At 37.6% G+C, this 27,145-nt stretch overlaps 1 protein-coding gene across 5 annotated transcripts in view; it reads left to right on the top strand.

The window, feature by feature from the left end:
• LOC106882139 (NADPH:adrenodoxin oxidoreductase, mitochondrial) overlaps positions 1–27,145 on the top strand; it is a 161,817-nt gene that overhangs the window by 60,783 nt on the left and 73,889 nt on the right. For 2 of the 5 annotated variants that reach the window (XM_052967978.2, XM_052967977.2), the window contains exons 2-3: positions 15,803–15,947; positions 21,187–21,282. In XM_052967978.2, the coding sequence (XP_052823938.1) occupies positions 15,804–15,947; positions 21,187–21,282 (240 nt within the window). In that variant the 5' untranslated portion in view covers position 15,803. Of the gene's footprint in view, positions 1–12,204; positions 12,224–14,645; positions 14,756–15,802; positions 15,948–21,186; positions 21,283–27,145 lie in introns of those variants that run through there. The other 3 variants (XM_052967979.2, XM_089351943.1, XM_089351944.1) reach the window with 3 other exon arrangements.

The following is a 27,145-nucleotide window of genomic DNA, read 5'->3' as shown; positions in this document are numbered from 1 at the left end:
TCTCTCTCTCTCTTTCTCTCTCTCTCTCTATATATATATATATATATGTATATATTTATTTTATTTATTTATTTATGGGTTTCAGCCAAGTGGCTGCGGTCATGCTGGAGCACCTGAAGGTTCACTACAGTTGTTTCAGACACATTTTATATTGATGAATCATTCGATTACATCATAAAAAAACCTATTGTATTTGCATATGGTATATACATGTATGTGCTGAACTCGACCCTTTTCTAGTGTCCTGAATGTTAAAACACTTTGATTGAGATGAATCCTATGCTCTTAGAGCATCCACCTCTGCTACTGACTTGGTCACCTAGATATTGGAAGTTATCAACTACCTCTAGCTTACCCCGCTGGCATGTAATGGAGCCTATTTTCTGTACATTTGTAGTGTTTACTGTACCTGTGCACTTTCCAAGCACAAAAACTATTTTTCCAGTTAACTTTCCTCTGATATTGCTGTACCTCTGGTGTGTCCATAGCTTGCACTGGGTACATCTTATGGAATTTCTACCTACACCTTTCCTACTGATCGAGTAGGGCTATCTACCTAAAGGCATTTGTGATTTGTCTGCTTTCCTATTTTCTAAGACTTTAGTTTTTGCTAGGTTAATTGTAAGGCACTTCAATTCTAGACCTTGTTTCCATACCTGGAACTTCTTCTCTAGTTCAGGTAGTGATTCAGCTATAAGAGCAAGGTCTTCAGCATAGAGGAGTTCCCAGGGGCAGCCCATCTTAAATTCCTCTGTTATTGCCTGGAGGACTAAGATGAACAGGAGGGAGCTGAGGACTGATCCTTGATGAACCCCTACTTGTACCCTGAAGTCATCACTATACTCATTGCCAACCCACACCTTACTAATTGCATCCCTGTACATGGCTTGTACAGTTCTCACCAACCACTTGTCCATCCCTAGTTCCACATTGACCACCAGATAACGGATCAGGGGGACCCTGTCAAAGGCTTTCTCCATGTCATTCAAAGCCAGGTACAGAGGTTTATCTTTGGCTATGTATTTCTCCTGCAGCAGCCTTACCAGAAATATAGCATCAGTGATGCTTCTGCCTGGCACAAAACCAAACTGCATCTCATCTAGGCTAACTCTCTCCCTAATTAGTTGGATTATGACCCTCTCCATGATTTTCATTACCTGATCCAACAATTAATACTTCTGTAATTATTTCTAAGTCGTCACCTTTATTTTTGTAGCAGTCGACTATGGTGCTGCTACACCAGTCATTGGGTTTGACTCTTTCGTGTACCACCTGATTAAATATACGGGTAATTAAACTATGACCCATACTCCCAGATATTCTAAGCATCTCTGCAGTTATTCCTGATGGGTCGGTGGCTTTCCCCATCTTCTTATCCTTCATGGCTTTTATCTACAATGCTACTGTCTATTCAGGTTGCTGGTCCTCTGTTGGATTAACATTAGGCAGACTCTCCTTCTCCCATGAGTTCTCTACATTTAGTAGCCTTTTATAATGACACTTCCAAGCCTCTTTTTTGCAAAGTCACTAACTGCAAGTGGACCATCATCCATGCAAACACATTTTTCCCCCACATCATCTCAATTTTCCCTGGCACACTGTCTGGCAAACCAAAACACTTCAAGCCACTAGTCCTCACACTGCAGAACATTGGAAATTTCTTCCTTTCTGTTTCACCCTTTGCTAAGTATGTCTGCCTCCTAGCTTCTCTTCTAGCTGTCTGATATAGTTCCTTGCTACCCTAACACTTCCAGTCCTTCCAAGCCTGTTTTTTTTTTTTTTGTTTTAGTGGCCCTATCAACTACATTGTTCCACCACCATGTCACCTTAGGATTGGTTGGGACTTAGCACCGCCTACAAATTTGGTCTGTGGCTCTCAGTAAGTTGTCTTGTAGGAACTTCTAGTTATCCTCTATATTGCAAGTCTGTAACACCTTCTCCTTCTCATCAAAAGCTTCAGTTAGGAAATCCCAAAACCTCTGACTATTCAAAGGACCTTTAAGTTTCCAGATCTTTCTTTTCCAAACTGGCTTGCTTCTTGGGTTCCTTTATGCCTGTAGCTTGAAGTCACTAATAAGTAATCTATACTGAGGGGTACAGTCTTCACTAGGGAAGGCCTTTGCGTTTAAGAGCAGCCATGAATCCCCTTTTCTGGTGAGAATGTAGTTAATCTGGTGAGAATGGTCACCGGATTTATAGGCAGAGATGATTGTTGCTGTCCTATTCTGCAAAACTAGTCTAAGCTTAAGCATCCTATCACATATTCTGACTACTTCAATTACCTCATTTGCCCATTTCTCTGCTAGAAGTATGCCAACACCTCCTACCCCATCACCTTATACCCCATCCTACCCCAGAAGAATTTGTACCTACGCTGTTTACCAGTGAGGAACCTGGCTGAAGCTCCCCTCCTCCAAACTTTTTGGATGCAGTACATATCAACACGTCTCCTTTCAAGCATCTCAACAATCTCACTTGACCTACCTTTCAATGTGCCTACATGGGCAGTGCCAACACTGAGGGACTATGTGGGGAGGCAGGAGGTAACATGGGTAGGTGAACAGTAGCAATCAGTATCTGAAAAGAAGGTTGTAATGAGCATTTGCCAATAGACATGACATAGCAGTTGCCTTCATATTTAATCCACCATCGTTAATGTTGCACTTGCTACCTCCACTGGACATAGGTGCTGTACCAGCATTAATTAGTACAGCAGTGTTAATTACAGATACCAATAAATGTATATAAGTTGACCTAGGTTAGCTGGTTAGTTATTGTTACGTGTTGTACAAATACAAATGTTGGTAAATTAGTTAGATAGGTAAACAAGATAAGAGTAGTTAATTTGTTATATATAGTTAGTGACTAATAAATTAAATAAATAAGCTATAAAATATTAAAACTAGGAACAGCATGGTCATGTTCAATTTCATGTTACAGCAAATGGGTGATATGATTGCAGGGAAGGGTATAGGTGGTGGTGGTGGGGGGTGCAATGCATGTAAGCAAACATTGTTTAACCAGAGACAAGAGGGAATACAGGGCAAGCAAAAATTAAATTGAATAAAATTATATTTAAATGGTATTAACAAGAAGGTCCAAGCATTAATGAAGATGTTGACAGAGGAAGATATGAAACAAGTATGAAATTAAATTAAATTGAACGTAGTTAAATCAAATCAAGTAAAATTAAATAAGATTAGAAGAAATTAAGTTAGATTAGAGCAAACTAAGTTGAATTAAGTTAATAAGGATGAGGGGAGCAGCAAAGATGAGTAGATTAAATCTGAGGACAAAAACACAATTTCAACTTATCTGAGCATTCCAGCATGTCTTAACCAGCGAAGAGATATGATAGAGGGAGATATACATATGTGTGTGTGTGTGTGTGTGTATATATATATATATATATACACACACGGGGTTCGACAAAATAATGGAAACACCTTAAAATTTCAAACAAATTTATTTTAATATGGCGTAGGACTGCCTCTGGCAGTAATTACAGCTTGAAGAGAGAAAACTCCGAATGACCTGTCTGTGTTTTCTTTGTATCGTCTATTTGAATGTTTTGTCCCTTTCTTGTATCACCTAACTGTCTTAATGTTTTGCGTTCTTGTCTCAATCTGTATTATTTATATATATATATATATATATATATATATATATATATATATGAAGAGAGAGAGTGTGATGACGATGACCATATTTATCTGTCTTATCTCTCTCTTTCTCTCTCTCTCTCTCTACACACACACATAAGTGTGTCTGTCTCCATGACATTTGGGTACCTTGACTCAGTACTTAATGACTGTTTTTATAGATATCATTTTGTCTGCCTTCTAATATTTTAACCAACATTCTGCTTTAGCCACACCAACCTTGCTCCACCCTCTGTTATATTTTCACATGAATATATCCAACTAAGGCTCAGATTCAGGTGTTCTGCACTACAGCATAGCAAGGCTTCCAATTCTTCTGAAACAATGCCAGGTGATAGATAAGTGTACTCTTCTGTTAGCTTCCTTCCCATTTGGAAGCTTCTACATTGTTGCTCAACCTGGAAGAAATAGCAACTAAATCTCTCTCAAATTCTAACTTACCATCTTAAAACTAGTTAACTGTACAATCCGACTAACTTTGCCTGAGATGAAATTTTCCTGATAAGAAAACAATGGTCACAGATTCTTTGATAAGAGCTGATATGGGGGATACAACAGAAGTGTGACGAAAGAACTCTGGGCAAAATAGGATTAATGTAATGTAATGTAATATAAAGCTGAAGCAAATTAGCACCAAATATACAGTGCGTGTGTTTTTATTGGCTAAACTGGCAATATGACCATCCCCGGATCTTGTTCAAAACGGGGGCACCAGTATTTTCTTAACGAAACACTTTGAAACTTGGGACACTGGTAGAATGTGTCATATAAAACATCTTTTTCTCTTAATCTTCTTAACAAAAAAACGTACATGACCACAGTCAAATGACTGAAACAAGTAAAAGAGTAAATATATATGTCATACAATATTATATATATATATATATATATATATATATATATATATATATATGCATGCACCCACACATATATATTTATATAGTATAATATATATATATATATATATATATATATTTATATATGTGTATATATATATATCTATATACACAAACATATATAATATAATACACACACACACACACACACAAATACAAAGAGAGAGAGAGATTAGAATTTTTGTACTTATTGACTTTATTACTATGTTGCTCTATTACTAGCACAGACCCCCCCCCCCGAGTCTGTTTGCTTTGTTACTGATAATAGTGATAAGAAGGATGGTGCTGATACAGATAAGGGTTAGGGTTAGGATTTATTGTTGAATCCTTGATATTGTTCTTATTGTTGCATACCTCTGTTTCAGTTGTAGTTGCACAGAATTGTTCTTGTTGGTTCCCCTCTGTAAGTAATGAGCCCATTTCTGTATGTCAAAGACCAATCTGTTGAATAAAGTCTCTGTCGCTGTCACCAGTGAGCTGTGACATATTGAGTGGGGCTTCATAGCTTATAAGACTATGGTTCCATTGGAAAGCCAAGAACTGTCAGAGGTTAACAATTCAGATGTCACCTCTAGAATGCCCAGAGTTGAAACAAATAACATATCTTGGTTGACATGCTAGCAAGTTGTGCCTATCTACTACTTTGAAATGATAGTTTATCTATCAGGCATTACTAAAATATGTCCCCCACCCAACTTTTTTTCTCGTAACTTTCAGGAAAATGGATATTTTTTACTGAAATTTTCTACAATTTTCATTTGTGTAGATTTTTATGATTAAGTCAGAATTTAATGTGGGGAAAAAAAAGGCAGATTGAAGTGCATATATTTTAACTTCTCAATTTTGTTTCCTCCTATGTTTTAATGATGTAGATTACAATTATGTTGGGATCTTTGGGGTTTGACGGGCAACATTTGTTTTCTTAATGAAACACTTTCAAACTTGGGACACTGGTAGAATGTATCATATAAAACAACTTCTTCTCTTAACCTTCTTAACAAAATTTTGTACATCGCAAGTTATTTCATGTTAAAGTTGTCGTATTTCTGTAATTTCAACCAATCACTGACATCTATTCAGCTGAATACATTTACTGCTGTTTTCTAAATAGTAGCTTTTGACCTGTAAGAAAAATGTTATTCCCTGACATATTTCATCCGGTTTAATCGCAATTTATACGCATATATTGTTTATACAATAAATTACGCTGTGCGTATCTGTGTGTGTATATTTTTCCCATAACCTCACTCATAACCCTAACCCTAACCCCAACCCTAACCCTAACTCTAAAACCCGAACCCTAACCCTAAACTAGAGTTTGATTTGAAGAAGATTTGGCTGCTATTTCTAGGAAATGACGCACTTGGTGGAGGTGCATTAATAATTCTGGTAGCTCCAATAACAAGTGCAGGCAATATTCAAGTATTTTGATGGCTTTTTCCCCTTTGTTTACGAACAGTCTAGTTAATCGGAAATGTCAGAACTAACGGGGATTAATACCATATACACCGTCACAGCAGTTACTGTATACAACTGAATAGATGTCAGTGATTAGTTGAAATTACCGAAATAAGACAATTTTTAACGTGAAATAACTTCGAATACAAAATTTATTATCTGTTCTATACCACAAAACATACAAGTATACGAAGTTTGAAAGTATTTCGGTACCAAAAACACTACATAAAAAAACGTTGCCTGTCAAATCACAAAGGTCCTTATGTTGAATAAAAAATACTTCTTAGGACTATGCATTTCATTTTATTTAAAAAATATTCATTTTAGAAATTTCAGAAGGTGAAGGGTGAAATAGTTTCAATTAAAAATATCCATCTTTCAGAAAGTTACAAGGAAACATAGTAAGAGTGATGGGACATACTTGTGTAGTTGTGTCATCTCCTAATCCTGTAAAGTGAAGTTGACCTAGGCAGAATTTGAAGTCAGAGCAAATATCACAACTTCTGATGCTAATAATTCTGCCAATTCAGCATCTTACTGTCTTTGTTGTATTCCTCTTAGCAGTAGTGGCTCGTAGATAAAATTAGTTGGGGTGCTACTTCAGAAAATTTTTAGCCATTATTTTAATATTGTGTAAAAGGAAACAAACATATAAAAAGAAAATTTATGCATAAACTTGATCGGTTCGCGTTTTAGCCACTGCTGGGTAGTGTGTTTAATTTATTCACTGAAGACTGCCGCGAATTTCCCCTTGTTTTTCAAAAATCCCCCCTAAATCACAAAATAGGGAGGAAAATCTGCCCTATTTTCCGAATCCTAGCAGCAACACTGTAGCTGGAAGCAGGATAATAATCTAATTCTACACTTTATCATATTCAAGAATATAAAAACACATTTTAAACACAACACACATGGAGTCACAAAGAAACACTAGCTTTCACCAGCACACCAGGATTGGAACTGCATGAACTACAGTGCTCTCTCTCCTTAGCATGCAGCTTCCTACCTCGGACATGTAAGCATGCACACAACAGCCAAACACTGCATTGCTGGAACTGTGAAGCGCACAGTTCTATACAAGGATTTTTGTATATTTTTTATAAACTAGGGGATGGCTACTGACATTAAGCTTAAGGATTATATAATGTACAAGTATAAAGAAAGAAAGAAAAAAGGACTCATTACATTGAATGTTATCAATAATATCGAGTGAAAATAGGGGGTGCTGCAGTTCTGCAGTACATGAGCTGCCACTACTTCCTAGTATCTTTACTAATAACACTAAGAGCTATGACAATGGAGAACAGATTTGTCCAGATTTATGACAGTCAAGCTTGTAGGGCATTGATTTAAGCAATGATGATGATGATGATATTGCTGCCACCACTAATGACAATGACAGTGGTGGTGGTGGTGGTGGTGGTGGTGATAGTGATGGTGGTGGTGATAGTGGTGGTGGTGGTGTTGGTGATAGTGGTGGTGGTGGTGGTGGTGGTGATAGTGGTGGTGATGGTAGTGGTGGTGGTGATGGTGGTGATGATGATCAGTAAACCATTGATCAAATCTGCCCATGATCACACTTTCTTTTTCAGGATATCTAGGAAACATTATCAAATGGGCATGGTTTGAAGGTGATTCGATTGCTATTTCTGAATGATCCTGTGACAACATTAGCCACATCTTCACACCTTTCTTGGCTCTTGTGTTTGTGGGAGATTTGTAATAATGTGTATTTAATATAAGTGGTACTACTGCTTGGATTAGTCACGTCAGTGGGGAGTGGTGATGTCAGTTGGTAATATGATAGTGTTGGTATTGGGTATAAAGAACTGGAAGAACGCCATTACATTACATTCCTTCTTCTGCACTAAGGTCAGTAAAATGTAGCTATTGGTAGAGTAGAGACTAAAAGAGAAATTACTGAATAAATAAAATTAACATTTCTGGCAGTTTTTTTCTTTGCTTCTGCACCCCTTTCCTACCCATCTCCAACATCTTAGTATAAAAGGAAAAGAAATATTCAATTCATTCAGTCTTTCTCAGGCACACTTACCAACTAGAAAAAAATATTTTTTACTTTCATTCCAACACCTCTCCACTCCTATGAAGAGATCATGTGAATATGTCTGTTTAGTGAAACCTAAAACATTAAACTTCCTGTTAAGCAATTCTCCCCACCTCCAACACCTTACCCCAGTCTTCTGCTCCATTCAACTTTATTTGAAGAAGTATGTCTCCTGCACACTTTGTAAATGTGAATATATATCAGTTACAATGTGATAGAGGGCTCTTAAATCCTTTTTACTATGTGTTATGGTCCCTGCATCTACCATTTCTGCAGACACAAACATACATTCAACATCCATTAAGCCATTCTCACCTATTTTACTTTTCTTCTTTTTATTTTTTTTTTGTTTTGTTTTGAAAGTTAGCTAATTAATTGTTTTCTAAATCAAAAGAATCTGTAGATCTGGTGTTTATCTCCAGTTTAAGAGGATGAAAGGAAAATATCTTCTGGAGAGTGTACTGTTTATTGTCATTTGTATTATCAATGCATCAGCCCAGTGAATCGTCAATTCCACAAAGATCCTATTTATTTAGAAGTAGTTGGTCTTGGTCATTAAGAGTTCAATCATCACTGGTGATGGGATAAAAATCACAGACCCTCTTAGTTGGATATTGGGATCTCATTGCTAGAAACCAAAAGAAATGAGAGAGAGGGAGAATATTACACATTAATGGCCTACTGGATAAGAATGTTATTTTTAATTTCGAAATAATGGTTCCTGGTTTAAATCCAGTCTCAAACTGTGTAGCCATAGCCATAGCCATCACTTGCAAATGGATAAGACCTGTAACATGTAGCATGCTTTTGCTTGCTGTTTTAAGTGCCAGTGTTGGTAATCTTTCCGACACACCTACTCTCAACCTAGCATACTATGGAGGTGATAGAAAGAGGAAGAAAGAGATGCGCCAGCAATCACCAGGTACTAATTTTCTGCAAAGTAGATTCAAACAGTATGAAACAAAGTACCTTACTCGAGGACACAGTTTACCACCCAGTCCAGAAATTGAATACCTGACCTTATGATTGTGAGCTACTGTTTCTAACAGGATGTGATATCACAAAGTGGTTTTCTTTGTTAGCTCACACAAACATATATACATCCTTATGTATGTATGCATGTATGTATGTACGTACGTATGCATGTATGTATGTATGTATGCATGTATGTATGTATGCATGTATGTATGCATGTATGTATGTATGCATGTATGTATGTATGTATGTATGTACGTACGTATGCATGTACGTATGTATGTATGTATGTATGTATGTATGCATGCATGCATGTATGTATGTATGTACGTACGTACGTACTAGCTTAAAAGCTGTCCAATGTAAGCAACTAACCCCAAATGGGAAGATCTACAAACAGATCTGACTTGTTTCGGAGAACTGTTGCAATTGCTTCCTCCAGAGTCATATCCAAATATGTAAAAAAAATTGCCGAAAACAATCGCAGTAATGAAAACATAGGAATCCAAAATTTCAGGATTGCAGTTTCAAATTCGACCCGGAATGTTTTTAATTTACTCACAAAGTCAGCCTGATTCCAAAATGGTATGATGTGTTGGGCTATGGCCTCTAGGAGTAAAGTTGAAAAAGTGTGACACACTGACATTCACATTTGTTATATCAAATATGTTTAATTTTGGGGAAACTGCATTTCAATTAAAGTGTATTATATATATATATTGTTTGTATATGTACATACAGTGAAGGCGCATGGCTCAGTGGTTAGAGCGTCGAGCTTATGATTGTGAGGTTGTGAGTTCGAATCCCAGACCGGGCTGCATGTTGTGTTCTTGAGCAAAACACTTTATTTCACGTTGCTCCAGTTCACTCAGCTGTAGAAATGAGTTGCGATGTCACAGGTGCCAAGTTGTATCAGCCTTTGCCTTTCCCTTGGATAACACTGGTGGCGTGGAGAGGGGAGGCCGGTATGCATGGGCAACTGCTAGTTTTCCATAAACAACCTTACCCAGACTTGTGCTTGGGAGGGTAACTTTTTAGGTGCAATCCCATGGGAGTCTCAGCATGTACACACACACACACACACATATATGTATGTATTAAAGAAAGCAAAAGATAAGACAAATATGATAGTGTCCAGTAGTTGGTTCAGTATGCTGGCCACAGGAATTTCTGTCCAAGAAAGTTGTACACCATCTTCCTCTTTCTCTCACATACCCACTCTTTGTCTCTCTCTTCTTATTACTCCCATTGCCACCATCAACACTACTACTTTTAATAAAACATCATCAACTCTCCCTAAATTTCTTTGTCTCTCTTTTTCTTTCTATATTTTTCTCTCTCTCTATCTTCGCCACCACCCTCACCGTCTCTGTGCCTACTATTACTCTCACCCCAGCATGAGGAAGTGTCATTGAATAATGAAAGAGGGGTTCAAAGTGTGACACACTGACACACAAATTAGTTTTCGTATTTATTATATTAGATGTTTGTACATATGTGTGTACATATATGATTTAAAGAGGCTTTGGCTGCCATTTCTAGCAGGTGCAGTTTCACTGTATTAACAGTTACATCAGTTGTATGAATTTGTATATTTTTCATTTCATTTATTTATTTTTGTTTGTGTTTGTAGCCAACATATCATACAAGAATGTTGCTTACATAGCTGATGGTAATCAGATGTAAGTTATGTCGTCATCGGTTCTTATCTCTACTTTCATAGCTTTAATTAGTCAAAAACTACTATAAGACAGCAAATTGATAGAGTCATTAGACTGTTGGACAGTATAGTATATCTTGAGGCACTTGTTCTGACTCTCTGAGTTCAAAGCTTGCCACAATCAATTCTGCTTTTCATCCTTCTGCATCCAGTTGAATCTTGAGTAATAACTGAAAGAATATGATTATGAATACAAGCAGCTAAGATAGGGTTCCTCCAAAGGGACTTTGGAGTGCATATCTCAGAGATCAGCAAGGCACTCCAGGTAGAGCTACTACTTCCCTGAATTGAGAGAGCACAGCTTCAATACTATAGACTTGTGATAAGAATGTCTTGAGAGATAAACTGGAAATGGTTACTTTTGACAGGATCCAATGGAACACATGCTTGAGGGCTCTGCATCCATGACCTTCCTGGGAATAAGTGAGTGAAGAAGATGAGATGAGATGCGATCCTTTTACATTCAATAAGTAAAGTGCTCAACTGGAGATGGGGATTGATGAAATTGTTACTGCATTCACACAAGATGCTTTGTTGGAGTTGTTCTAATTGTGCATTCAAATTTTACCTCATATCACAGGAGCCCCTCATGGTAGGAAAATTGGGTCTTTGAAGCCAGATAACTCAAGTAATAGTGATAAGCCTCTAATGTCAGACAGAGTGACAAGGTTTTGTGACATGAATGTTGCATTCATAACAAAGTTTGTTGGTGTAATTGATGACTGTACTAAGGAGCACATTGTGTCCTTGAGTGAGTCGCTTCACTTCTCAGTGCTCCATTCCATTCAGGTGAAAATGAGTATCATCACCAGCAGCAGCTGGAATTAACCTTGAGATGAATTGGTGTCTCTCTACAGGAAGCCTTCAAAGGTCAGAGCAGCAACTGCCTTGCATTCTGCTTCTGTTACAGATATCATGAGTCTGAGTTGTCTCATTGGCCTCAATTTGGTGATGTGAGAAAGGAATTGACATTACTATTATTACTGAGACTGTTATTGTTGGTCAAGTGGTGGTAATAGAGATGCCACTGATTCTTTTGATGTTGCTGCTACTGCTTATGCTTGTAAATAAATACTGGTGATTGATATTATTTGTTTCTGCTGCAAAGGCTGGGAGAGGTTGTTTGTTGTTCCTGTTATTATATAGCATTAATGCTGCTGCTACAGCTGTTGTTTTTTCCCAGTTGATCATCACAGTTAATTGTTGCTCTAATGTTGTCTGTATATATAATAGGTCTTAAGAGTGTTGTGTCAAGTAGTTACTGACAAAGTAAGTATGTGATCACACTAACTGCATTTAGTGGGAACTTGAGACTAGAACAAGGCTAATCGAAGAAATCCTGGCTTTTAAATACAATACAAAAATGACTAAAATATGTTGAAATTTCCATCAAGTAGTTGGCAGGAAGATGGGATGAAACAACAACAAAACTGTTTGGCTGAAAGAAGTAAGTGGTCAGCAATGACAATTTTCAAGAGAATGAACACAGCTTAAACATTTATCTCATTCTATTCAGAGTCTACAATTGCTTTACTAACATTTCAAGGATGTATTCAAATTTATATAGGAGAGTTGGAAAAATTATTCTTGGATGTCATGACATTCTAAAAGCATTAACTCATTCTTTCAGTTACTATCTAGATATTTTGTGTTTGGTTCGTTTGACAATTACAACTGAGAAAAAAAAACACATACAAAGCCTAGGTCATGGACTTTATTCCCTTCAAAATATGTTGGTGAGATATGCCCTATCCATCCATCAATCATAATTGTATCAAACTAATCTAACTGGATGGTAGACCTAATCTATCACCCTTGTTTAATCCCACCACCTTATGTTCATATTGCCTCGAATGAACAGAAACAGCAAAGAGGAGTGAGAACTTTTTCGTCTTGCAAGTAATAAGGAACTCTCACTAAACAGATGTTATAATAAAATGCACTCAGTATTTTTTAAAGTGGTTGGTATTAGGAAGAGTATCCAGCTGTAGAAACCATGCTGAAAGTAGAATGTATGAGCAAGATGTAGTTCTTCTGATTCATCTAGAAGAACAGTAATGTTTATTATGAACTAGTTTGGACTACCATGAACTATTCACCTCATACTGGCATGGATTGATGAGGATGATGATGATGATGACCTGGTAATTCAGTGCCTTTGGTAAAGTCCACACTGTTGCAAGCATTCAAACTAAGTCTCTGGTCTAAGGATGGGATAACTTCCTCTCACCAATCAAGGAGACCATATCTATTAAGCTGTAAATGGGTACCAGCTGGAGACAGGCACAACTGTGTTTCCATTTAGCTGTCATCCCGGATGTTCCACTGGGTTGGAGGTGGGTTGAGGATGAGAGGGTGTCTATATCTTCTTGCTACTTACTATACAGGCACATGAAACAATTAATGCAAACATGATACAAGCTACCAAGCCATCATACTTGTGCATGGCAATTACACTAATGGGTTGTCTGATAAATTTTTTTCTTTGTTTTTTACTTGGCACTGAAAAGAGGTAAAATTTATTCAAATTTCAAAAAGAATAAACAAAAGTTGCAGAGAAATAAGAGCGATACAAAGAAAAGAAAACAAAACAATATGATAGAAATGATTTTTGTGTTACTTCAGGTAACGTTGAAGAGGTTTAAAATAAATGGAGACCCCCGCCCCCGACATACACCTCACCAAAAAGATAGACGTGAAATGAGTGGCGGAAGTGGTAGAATGTCATTCATAGTAATTTTAATGTTTTGAGTTCATTTCCTACAGAGATAAAAGTTTATCTTTCATCTCCTGATGGTCAATAAACTAAATGAGTCATACACAGGAGTTGTTGCTCTTGTAGTTTTGCCTCATGTCAGTTATAATCAAGTTGATTTATACTCAGACATTCGTCTTGACTTGTCTCTGCATATTATTTTTGTATATCATTTGTATATCATTTGTATATCATTTTGTATATCATATTATTTTTGTATATCACTCATTTAGTAAGGTGTGGTTTAAGGGATTTGTTTGTTGTTTCTTGCAGAGTAAGTAACCATGCAGAAGGCCCCTTGTTGGTTCACAGTAGTAGTAATAGTAGTCGTTGTTTAGCTCCAAGTCAACCCTAATTGAACAATCCTGATTTATCTGTCTTATTTGAGACATAACACCCAGGGTTACATTACCTGGTGTCTTGTTTTCCTTTTATAAGGCAGTAGAGATAGTGTAATTCGGGGGAGATTTGGCTGCTATTTCTAGCAGGTCAAATGGCCATACAGAGTCTTCCTTGTTGACTTTGGAAAAATGTAGCAGTTTACATTGACTGGCAATGTATAGCTATACCATTGAATTGATGAAATACAAGTTGATCCAAGTGTATTTGAACTCGCAATGTAGAATAATCAAACTATTTTCGTTAGCGGTAAGTTGATGAAATCAGTCAAACCAGAGCATTATCACTTGACAGGCAGAGGATTGCAAGCTGACAAGGTACCAGCTGTTTTTTGATAGGTTTCTTTCTGAATCTATACAGGTGGAAATGTCTGTCGCCCTGGGCCCAGAACCACCACTCTATTAGTTTTGATGGGGATTGAGAGTGCCATCTATAGGGCTTTCCTATAAGTAGGTTATCTCCCTTGGCTAGGCGGCGCTCCATGTAGATAATTAAACTTCCGGAGGCTAACCCACGCCATTGTTATTGTTTTACGTCTTATCATGGATATAAAGCAGCTTGATGATTCAGCTATCGAAGTACTTACTGTGCCTGAGTTAAAGAAATATTTAAGATTATATGGACAGTATGTTACTGGAAGAAAGGCGGACTTGATTGAAAGGAATAAAAATTTTGTCGATGAAGAATGTCAACAAAGTAAATTCATCGGACGATAAGTCTGAAGTATCGGACGATAAGTCTGAAGTATCGGACGATACTTCAGACAGGAATAAGCAGAACCTTATATCTCCTCTCGGTGAAGTATTGCCTGATCTAAAGATCTTTGTAAGTTGCCGAATTTCACAGATAATGACATAATTACCTCGTGCTACGGATGAAAGCAAAGCAACAGTTAAGGAGTGGCATATTTTACCACGACAGACACGTACACAGCATCGAATACCACGATGTGAGTGAAAGCTGCTCTCACTGTATTGTCCGGTGTCTGGTAATCCCTTCGATACCGACATCAAACCAAAAAAAGAATCCTGACCACAGAGTGGGTAATTATGTCAAAGGTCACTAGCAATGTGCATTCAGCTGATTGCAACTGTTAAAGCAAGTCACTGAGCATGCGTACATGTCATACGGGAGAGTTCCAATCAGGGGTGGATAACAACCTTATAGGAAAGCCCTATAGGAATGTATCCCACGAGGTAGAATACATTAGCATTTCTCCCTCGTCATTCTTCAGGGTAAAACATTTGTCATTTAACTGTCAAGACTGCCAAACATTGGCACAAGTCACTAGAATCACTTACCCATGTAGATGAGAAGTTTGCAGCCCAACTAAAACAGTGTTATGCATTTTTCCACTTTCATTGTCTATCTCCATTTTCCTTTTTAATAAAATGATATTAAATAATAATATATATATATACTAGGTACAGGTGTGACTGTATGGTAAAAAAATTGCTTCTTAACTACATGGTTTGGGGTTCAGTCCCACTGCATGGTACCTTAGGCAAGTGTCTTCAATCAAAGCCTTGTGTAGATCTGGTAGACAGAGACTGAAAGAAGCCTGTTGTGTGTGTGTGTATATGTGTGTTACTGTATCCTTACCTTGATATCATATGATAGATTTAAAATGAACATTTCCATCATGTGAAAGGTGACTTTCACTTCTAGTCTTTCATGAAAACATGTCTGATCATGGGGAAATATTACCTTACATGAAAAAGGAAAGGCATCTGACTCTAGAAAATCCACCTCAACATAATTCTATCCAATCCATACTAGCATAGAAAAGTAGATATTAAAATGATGATGATGATGATAAATTTATTAGAACAATATTTATAAAAAAAAAAATTTCTGGTTTCTTCATTTTAGGATGAGACAGTCCAGATTATTCCCTTCACTGCTGAAGCGAATTCTCTCCCAGACTGCCTGCTTTAGTTCCAGCCCCAAACCTGTACCAGTCTGTATAGTAGGCAGTGGACCAGCAGCTTTTTACACGGCTCAACAAATACTTAAAGTAAGTTGGCATTAACCAGTAGGGAATTTTAAGTTTCAATTTCTTATTTAACTGTTTTGTATTTGTCCACACACACACACACACACACACACACACACACACACACACACACACACACACACAACAATAACAACAACAACAACAACAAACATACATACAAAGAAAATTATATCTTTATTATAGATCTCACCTTATAAATCCGACAATCGTTTCTATTGTGTTAACATGTATAAATATATACACACATACATGTACATTATATATATATATATATATATATATATATATATATGTATATATATATATATATATATATATATAAACAATATATGAGTATATGCATATATATGTACATGTATGTATATACGTTCATCCACATATATATATATGGCTATGGCTTGGCTGCTCTGCATTGACAAGGGGCAACACCCTGAAACTAGTCTGCAGATGCCAAACCAGCAGGGGGACACTGCTGACCTCCCCTGTTCGAAGGTTATAAAGGACACAGGTTTCGTGTGTCACATAGCTAGCTAGAGGCGATGGCTTCTTGGAGCTAATTCACGGCAGCTTTCGTCCTAATTTTGGGACTGCCATGTTGGCTTGGCGATAACTATTAATTTCCAGTACCGCTGCCGTAGTCTCCTTTAGAGAGACTTAGAAATATTAATAACTCTATATATATATATATATATATATATATAATTGAAAAAATTGAGTCAACAAGAAGGAGTACGATTGGACATTCATTTTTTAATCACTACAATTGTTTCCACACAATGAAGTTCTCCAGGATTGCAGGTACTTGATTATGCAACTGTTTCCCTGTTGTCCATCAGCAATTCGTCCACAGGGTCCTGCTCTAAGAATACCTCATTTAGAATACGTGCCATCTCATCTGCAGTGCCTGCCCTCAATTCCCTCCAAATGACCATCCAGCCTGGCCCACAATTGACCATCGAGAGATATATCCCCTGCCAGTAGTTTGTTATATCCACTGCTAGTCATCTCCAGTTGTGCTCTACCAAAATGTTTCCCTGCTTATGCACACCCAGAGCATGGTTGATAGATTGTCACCTGTCGCAGTTTCCGACCACCTTTTGGATGCTCTGTCTGGTAACGTCGGCGTCAATCCTCCTGGCAAAATACAGGGTCCTATCCATGCCCATGTGATACATGGCATGCAGTCTCCTTAGCTTGGAGTCATTTAACTGACACACTGCGGCTACCCCTTGCTTCAATTCTTCTGGCTCCCCTAACCAGGCCTTTTTTTTACCCTGGCTACAATTTCGGGTAATATGCCCAGTCTGTTTGCACCAGTAGCAAACTGGTCCAGGCTCCATGCAGTCTGTCACCATGTGCAGTCCTTGGCACTTAAAACACCAGCTTGTGAATGGCTGCTGTCATTCCACAGCAGGCCTCTTTTCGTCCTTCACTGGCCAGTGCACAGCATCACGGAGTTCTACAACTGCCATCACCACTGCCCTCTGCCTGGTGTTTTGTGTCAACATGTGGGCTTGAACGATAAGCTCGCTCATCACCATTTTGTTGCAACCTGGTAAATGTTGTAGTCACACCAACACATCATGGGGAAAGTCATTCACAAAGGCTAGTCACGCTACTTTCTCAAGGCCCTCACCAGACAACACAACCAGCCTCTGTACCTCCACAGTGTAGTTGTCATCCTGTTCCCCTCTCTATCTGATCATTCCCAGCTTAGCAAAAGCGGCGTACTCTCCATCTATGTAAGCCTCTCTCAAGCATTGCTCAACCTTCGCTGCGCAGAGTTGTTCTTCTGCATCAATTTCGAGGTACAGTGCCAGTGCACTCCCCTCCAAATACAGCACCACAAGGCTCGCTACATCTTCAATGCCTTGTAGCCTGACCACAACTTTGACCTTTCGAATCCAGGCCACCACATCACCTTCACTATAGAAAGGTCTGATGACATCACTGTTGATCCTTATCTTTGCTGCCATCATATATCAAGAAGACAATGACATCTATATACAATTGCCGAAATAGCTTGTTATGCATGGGAAATGAAAAGAGATTCATTTACCTTTCTCTCTTGTCTGCACCTGTCTAGTAGTAGTCACTCTGGCAATCCTGCCCTACCCAGTCACCCAGTATAAGCAGCTGCTATCTGACCAACCTGGGAGTGAATTCCCTGATGTCTGTTCATGATGCCTTGGTGGGCAAGAAGAGGCTGACCCTCCCCTGTCACCCGGCACTTCCCTTCTCATGCTTGCTCTTCTGGTCAGTCCCTTGACCATTGACGTCATGGCGCTCTTCTTCCAGCTCATCCCACAGATTCATTGACTAATCTAGTCTTAGATATACAAAAGATGAGAGATTTATGGCTGAAATGCATTTACTCATAGGCCTACTCAACAAGATCTGCCATGGAATTAAAAGACAATAATGGAATTATTAAAAAAAGACCAACTTAATGATAGGAATTGAATTACAAATCTTGTACAGATAAGTGTACTAACCATTACATCTGACCAAATTCTTGTCTTTTTTTCAAATTAATCTTGAAAAGTTTGTCTACAGTTGTAAGCATTTAGCTCAAAACAAACTTATACTCTTTACTCTTTTACTCTTTTACTTGTTTCAGTAATTTGACTGTGGCCATGCTGGAGCACTGCCTTTAGTTCAACAAGGACTTATTCTTTGTAAGCCTAGTACTTATTCTATCGGTCTCTTTTGCCGAACCGCTACGTTACGGGGACGTAAACACACCACCATCGGTTGTCAAGCGATGTTGGGGGGGGACAAACACAGACACACAAACATATACAGACACACACACACACACACACACACACACACACACATACACATACATACAATGGGCTTCTTTCAGTTTCCGTCTACCAAATCCACTCACAAGGCTTTGGTCGGTCCAAGGCTATAGTAGAAGACACTTGCCCAAGGTGCCACGCAGTGGGAATGAACCTGGAACCATGTGGTTGGTAAGCAAACTACTTACCACACAGCCACTCCTGCGCCTCATATATATATATTTCACTAGGAATTTGCTCAGGAATTTAGTCAGTTGGAGTTTTGTTTTTTAATACAATAAGATATCCTACCTTCATTCAGTGTATAGGCAAAAATCACCCTCTCATAGTGTGAATAATTCATAAATTAATGTACAAGTTGCTTTTTGTTTTTTTGCTTTTTTTTTGTTACATATATAAGCAATAATCTAATGGTGTGTGTTTGTAACAACAGATCTTCTGCTGACAGAAATCAGGTCATACATTTCTCACTTGCTTGGATTAGGTGTGAGCTCCTTGACTGTTGTTGTGACACACATTCCTACATTTCTTGCCCATGACATCTCAGTTGCATTGGTTTGGGATGAAGTCAGGACAATATTCCACTAAATTCTAAGACTAAACACTAGAATAATACTATTACAAACTCTCAAATTAATTCAAAACAAGTACTACAACAAAACTAGAACAAATACACTGTAATAAACTTGAGAACATACTAGAATAAACACTAGAATAAACACTAGAATAAACACTAGAATAAACACTAGAATAACACTAAAATAACACTAAAATAACACTAGAACAATACTTTAGAACAATACTTTAACAAATTAATAAAGGAACACTAGCAAAAAAGAAAACACTTAATGCTGAAAACAAATGTTAAATTAATACTTGTGTAAATACTTGAACAAACATTGAATCGGACATGCGAATAAATAGAAAGCAGTAGCATAATACACCCTAGTTGTTGGAGAGAATGTTTCTTTACATCTTGTCAACTTTAATTATTTCAACAGTGAAATGAGAGGAATAGCAATGGGAAAGAAAAGCAGATTAATTGTAAAGTAGTAGGATCTGAGGAAACTAATGATAGTACAAGAAGTAACAACATGGAATAAGTTAGTTATTCCTTTAGAGTAAGCCTTGTCTTGTGCTAATGGAAAAATACAATGGTTGTAGCAAGGTCTGAGCTCTTAGCCATGTGGTCTATATTCCAACATCTTAAAATCACAGTTCTTAAATTAGTATCCATTGCTTGGTCTTCTGACATCTATTGCTTGTTTTTCTGATATCCTCATATTTATCACTTGATCTGTGGACACCTATCATTTGTTCTGCAGATGTCTGCTGCTTGATATGCTGACATTTACTGTTTGTTTCTCTAACATCTATGTTTTGATCCTCTGGTATCTAGAGCTTGACCCACTGACATCTGCTACTTGGTCCTCTGGCATCTACAGCTTGGTGTGCTGACATTTGCCACTTGATCCTTTAGCATCCACTACTTAATTTTTGACATTTACTTTCTGATCCACTGATATCTACAAGTTTATCTACTGACATCTACTTCTTGATAATGTGACATCTGCTGTTTGAACTGTTGATATTTGCCATTTGATCCTCTGGTATATACTGCTAGATCTACTGACATCTGTGGCTTGATCTGCTAACATCCACTATTTGATCCTCTGACAACTACTGTTTTATCTGCTGCTTGATCCTCTAACACTTACAGCTTGATCTGTTGACATATACTGTTTGATTCTCTTATAAACATTGCTTATAAGTGGTGAATTGGGTTAGACACTTGAACACAGTTAAAACAAATGTCTTGTAGCATTTGTTCCAACTCTGCGTACTGTTTGTTCAAATCCTATCAAGTCAACTCTGTCTTAGATCCTTCCTTTCAAAGTCAATAATGTACCAGTCCAATAATAGGGCCCCCCTCTCTCTCTCTCTCTCTATATATATATATATATATATATATATACATATATATATATATATACATATACATATATATATATATATATATATATATATATATATATATATATATATATATATATATCAGAAATTGGCTATGGCCAGACCTACAGTGGGCTAGGTCCTATCAGGCTAAATAGTCAAAGCAAGTTGAGTGTCATAACATCATTATGAATCCATTAGGACTGAAGGCTCAAAGAAGGCAGGATCTATTGTTCTATCTGCTGGCATCTGTTGCTTGATGTTGAGCACCAAGAGAACCCTGACAGAACAGATGTATTTTACCTGATCAAGGACATTACAACCTTGATTATTCCATCTTTTTAGTGGGTATGTAGGACTACATGTATGTGTATGTGTGTGTGTGTGTCTATGTATGTGTGTGATTAACTTATGTTAGTTTGCATTTTTATCTTTAGATAACTTTAATACCTCTTTTGCTTTCTTCCTTTCCTGAACAGGGAGATGCGTCTGTAGAAGTGGACATTTATGAACGTCTTCCAGTGCCTTTTGGATTAGTTCGATATGGGGTGGCACCTGACCACCCTGAAGTAAAAGCAAGTATTCTATATATATATATATATCTTAAATTCTTTTTTAATTCTATATATATTAAATTCTATTTTTGAAAATGTTAGTGTTGAAACTCTTCATATCTATCTTGTCTTGTTGTGTAGTCCTAGACGAACCCTGATTAAGCAGACCTAGATCATTCTTTTCTTTTTCTCAGGTATATCACATTCAAGACTACATTCAATGTGTCCCTCTTTTTAAAGAGAGCTGGGCATTGTTGGAGGCATATCTTGCTGCTATTTCTTGCGAATTGACTTAATACATAAAGGCTTCCTTGTAGGCTTGTACAAGTTTTACTTATTGTTTATCCTTAGTCAGCTCTGGTTGTGCAGATGTTTGATTAAGGCCTTCCAGCCATGACCTTCTCATCTTTTAGTATATCAAAGACATATTCGTGGTGATCGGGGATTTTCAAAAATATAATATAAGGCTTTAGAAAATTCATACTAATCAGTTACAGATGTATGACTGTATGGGTAAGAAGCTTGCTTCCCAACCATGTGGTCTTGGGTTCAGTCATACTGTTTGGAATCTTGAACAAATGTCTACTACAATACCCCCAAGCTCGTTCTGGGAATGTGACAAACTTACTTTTATCAAACCAACAAGCTGGGCATAGCCATTACTCATAAGTGTGTTTGACTTGATATAAGTACTTTGCTCATTGTTTTGATAAAAATGAGTTGTACCTGCAATTCAAAAGGCCAACCTTGTCACATTCCATGTTATGCTGAATTTCCCTGAGAACTACATTAATGGTATGTGTGTCTCTGGAGTGCTCAGCCACATGCATGTTAATTTCACGAGCAAGTTGTTATGTTGATTGGATCAACTGGAACCTTCATCGTTGTAACAGATAGAGTGCTTTTTTTTAGATACTTATGTGGTCACAAGCAGACAGAGACACCTTCTCAGCCTTGGTAACTATTCCAAACCCCCACTTTGACTTTCCTGTCTCTTATCATTACAGGTGTGTTTTACACTGCTCAGCTTTGTCCAACCCTTTCTTCTCAGAATGTCACCCTCTAGAGTATTTTCCCTGCTCATGTATTTCTTGCAGGTCTACTTCAGTTTAAACAAAATAAATATCAAACTCACTGACCTTAAAGGGTCTGCAAAAGCCACCAGGTAAGGCTTTCCTGCAGACTCAACAAACAAATAAAAACAAAATTATGCACGTTATCACCTTCATTTTGATGTGCTTGTGTTATACCAAGATGTATGTTATATTCAAGGTGTCACATAAAAAGCACTGGTGATGGTGCCACATTAAAAACACCCACTACACCCTGTAAAGTGGTTGGCATTAAGGAAGGCATCTAGCTGTAGTAACCAAACCAAAATAGAGTATGGAACTTGGTGCGGCCCCTGGCCTTGCCAGTTCTTGTCAAGCTGTCCAGCATAGAAAACAGCATGTCAGCATGGAAAACAGACGTTAAATGTTGATGATGATGAAGAGGAGGATCAGCATCCTGGTCTACTTAACATGTGTTGTGCTCTCACTCCCTTTACCCACTTACTCTGGTTCTTCTTTCATTGCTATATCTCTTCTATTCACTCTCTTGGTTTTGTTTACTTTGAACAAATGGAGACACTATGAAGCAATGAGGACTCTTTAGATTATGGCACACAAGGCAACCTCACTAGTATTGATGCCACAATAAAATGCACTTAGTTCACTCTGTAATGTGGTAGGTGCAAGGGAGAATATTTGGGTGTAGAAACCATGCCAAAACTGGAATGCATGAGCAGGATGTGGTCCTCCGACTCATCTCAGAAGGTAAATTACTCTGCATAAGTACTAACTTGGTATAATCAATGCCATCATAGAAAGCAGCCATATGATGATGACAGAAATGATGACAGCAGTAGTGGCAGCAGCAGCAGCAGTAGAAGCAGCAACAACAATAGCAATGAGGGCAACAATCCTACCAAATGATAAAAAAAAAACAAAAGGAATTCCAAAATCATATTAATACCAAAGTTCAAGAGTTACATTGACTATGGCTGAATTATAAACAGAAATGAAGAGATAAAGATAAAATGGGAATATTAGTTCTAAATAAGTTCCTTATCTCTCTCTTGTACAGAGAACCAGCATTACACCCTCTCCCCACTTATGCTACTACTGTTCCATTGTTAATTGGGTGCGACATCTGTTATCCATTTATTCACATGCCATTCCTTTTGTTTGTTATTATTTGCCCCTTCTCTCTCCACCTCTGGCTATTTTTATTATTGTTGTTGTTGTTAGCATAAAACAGGAATAGAGATTGATCTCTCCTAAGAGGTAGCTTACTAAGGTTTACAGATTGACTTAAAAACATTGTAGTGTGTATGTGTGTGTGAGGGAGGGAGAGAGAGAGAGAGAGAGAGATGCTTGTGTATGTCCGTATGTGTGTTTTGCTTTGCCTTGAGCCCTCAACTCCTGATGAAATCAGAAAGGCATACCTACAATGCCTTGGTCATCTGAATCTTGTTGAGTACTTCTCTCTCAAGGGAAAGAAAGAGGTGAAAAGAGAGAGGACTCCATCATTTAAACTGCTAACACCATTTGAGCAATGATAGTATCTAACATCTACAGCTACCTCTGTTGTATTCTCTCCTCCCTCTCATCGTTATTCATGCTGACCCAGACCAACAGTAACCTTCCAATTCTGAGCCTTTACATAAGTAGTTGCTTAACCTGTTAGAAATAGCAACAACATTTCTTCAAATAATACCCTACTGTCTTTATAAAACAAAATAAAGCAGATGTATGTGTGGCTGCATGGTAAGAAGTTTGCTTCCCAGCTTCCAAACCACATGGTTCTGGGTTCAATCCCACTGCATGGGCAAATGTCTTCTATTCTCATTCTGAGTCAACCAAAGGCTTGTGAAAAGATCTGGTAGATCATGATTCTAGGTTTTGTTTTTATGCCTGGTGTTTATTCTCTCATTCAGCTACAGAATTAGACAAGAAATTTCAAGCATGGAAGTAAACTACAGTTCATTAAGTAAAAGGACAAAAATGTGTTGATCCATGATTCAGTCCATTATATCAAAATAGTTTATCGACCTTTGATACCAATAGTTGGTCAATGTATTTGATTTCTAGGTAAGCTAGGATTGAAAGTTGTGATGTTCATAACTTCTGTAAATGGCTCATAACAGTATAAAAGATGGAAGTGAGCTACAACTGAGAAGTAAAATGAAACCACAACCTTAATTTAGTAACTCACCTTCTCAACTTACTCTCAAGCCTTTCCTACCCCCCCCCCCCCCCCCCACATCTACCTGTATGTGTTTCCAATCATGACTGACACAAGACTAATTATTGAGGCTTTGCTTTGTTATTCATATAGTGAAACATAATTAACAAGACTTATGGATTGGGTAAATGCAATTATAACACTTCTGACACATGCATCAAACACATTTCTTTTTAGTTTCAGTGACACTCCCCTCCTTGTTTGCATACCACTTAATTCCTTGAACTTCTCATAGCAAACAGCCTCACTGAAAATGACCCATCATCTCCATTCAACACACTCCTTTTGTAATGAAATATTTTAACACCTTTTACCTTCATGACATTTCCCAGCTAAAGCTCAAATAACTTGGCTCTCTATCTGTAACTCCTTCCATACACAATTAAACAATTAATTGTAACCATTACATTAGTCAATAATAGTTAATAACCCTCTCACACTATTACATTTTCAATGAAACCATCACCACCACCACTACCACCATTGTCGGCATCATTATTGCTTTAACATCTACTTTTGCATGAGTGAGACAAAATTCATCGAGGCATATCTTATACAACTGGATACTCCTCCTACCGCCAACTTTTGTCTGTTTGCAAGTAAGGTAATATTTCTCCTAGCCATATATCTGTGGAATACTCAACTACTTAACGTATTAATTTAATGAATATGTAATTCACTTAAACAGTGAAGTACTCTTTGTCAAAACTGATGCTATATATCACTTAGTTGTATACACACACACACACATACACACACACACACGTACACACACACACACACACACACACGTACACACTGTAAAGAGGGAGCCTCTACAGGGTTTATCAATCTGCTAGAAATAACAAACCAAAATTTCCTTCAACTTCCATACTATCAACTTAAAAAGGATCATGGATAGATTGGTCCAAGGTAACAATACTATGCAGGAAAAAAAATGGGATGGTCATTTCTGGAATGCCTTTGATTATAGGATTAGCCAAGGATTAAATAAACAACAACCAAAATATAAATTCACAACCACATACACTTAACTATCTATTACTTAAAATTCCAACTCAAAATATATATAATAATCTAGTTGCTTTCAGCTGTTCTAGCTTTACAATATCTACTGCTTGTCATCTATTCAAGAATAGTTTATTGCCCTGACTCGGGGCCAACAATATAAGATGGAAACAAAACAAAAAAGATAAATATTATTACTAGCACTAATGTAGCTTTTAGCTAGATAACTCTATTGACAATGCTTTTGTAGTGAAGGGAGTTTTAATACAGCATGTGTTATGAATAAATTCTGTAATAGAGTACCAAGTACAAATGTATGTTATAGAGTACTTACCAATACAATATGGATTATGAATAAACCCTGTATTTAAGAGAGTACTGTCCAACACGATAGAACACCAATCAATGGGTTATGAATTAATTCTGTACTTAAATGTGTACCAATCAATACAATACAATTATGAATAAATTCTTTTATTTAGAGAGTGAGGCTCACAATCATGAGATAGTGAGTTCAGTTCCCAGACTGGGCTGTGTGTTGTGTTTTTGAGCAAGATGCTTTATTTCATGTTGCTCCAGCTCACCCAGCTGTAGAAATGAGTTGTGACATCACTGGTGCCAAGCTGTATTAGCCGCTGCCTTTCCCTTGGATAACATCGGTGGTGTGGAAAGGGGAGGCTGGTATGCATGGACAACTGCTGGTCTTCCATAAACAACCTTGCCCAGACTTGTACCTCAAAGGGTAACTTTCTACGTGCAATTCCTTGGTCATTCATGACCAAAGGGGGTTTTTACCTTTCACCAACAAATATAACATGAATGAATAAATACTGTAGCATGGGAGATAGAATTGATTATCATTACAAAATAAAAATTCATTTGTTTTGCTTTAAAAATGTTGCAACTGTGATGCAAATATTTAATACCTTTTACATTCATTTAAGTTGTACAGTGTGGGAGCACGTGGAATAGTGGTTAGGGTGTTGGGCTCATGAGATTGTGGGTTTAGTTATTGGTTTAGGTGACGTGTTGTGTGCTTGAATCAGCCACTTCATTTCATGCTGCTCCAGTCTACTCAAATGAAAATGAGTACCAATCTGGAGTTTGGTGCAGCCTTCTGGTCTTTCAGCTGTCACATCCTCAATGTTCTGCTGGGTCAATGGGTGAGAGGGCCATGAAATTGGGTGAGAGACCCCAGTTAGGAACTCATTTGCATACAGCCAATCAGAGCTCAACTATCAAACTAATTTATAAGTGCATAACAAGTGATGGGTGATAAAATAAGGTCACTTGGATAAGGAATGACCATGCTTCTTTTCTCTTTTAATAATGTTTGTTGTTTTTGTTCTTGTTCCAACCATGGCTGCCTCTGCATAATTATTTGTGTTGTTGTTTACTTTGTAAAACAGTAATGGGAGAGGGTTGCTAGCACATCACCCTCCACCCACACTTTTCCCATCCACATCTTTACTATAAGGGATCCTAACAAAACCCAATTATAGGTACAGATGCAAATCTGTCAAATTACTTGTCTCCTTCTAAAGTAAGGCATAATTTGGCGATCGGTCAACTACAACACCGTTCTTCA

The sequence above is a fragment of the Octopus bimaculoides genome, chromosome 5, assembly GCF_046866305.1.
Source record: "Octopus bimaculoides isolate indiv1 chromosome 5, ASM4686630v1, whole genome shotgun sequence".
In the NCBI taxonomy this organism is placed as follows: domain Eukaryota; kingdom Metazoa; phylum Mollusca; class Cephalopoda; order Octopoda; family Octopodidae; genus Octopus; species Octopus bimaculoides.
The sequence above is the reverse complement of the archived record's forward strand: the minus strand, read 5'-3'. Positions and strand labels throughout refer to the sequence as shown.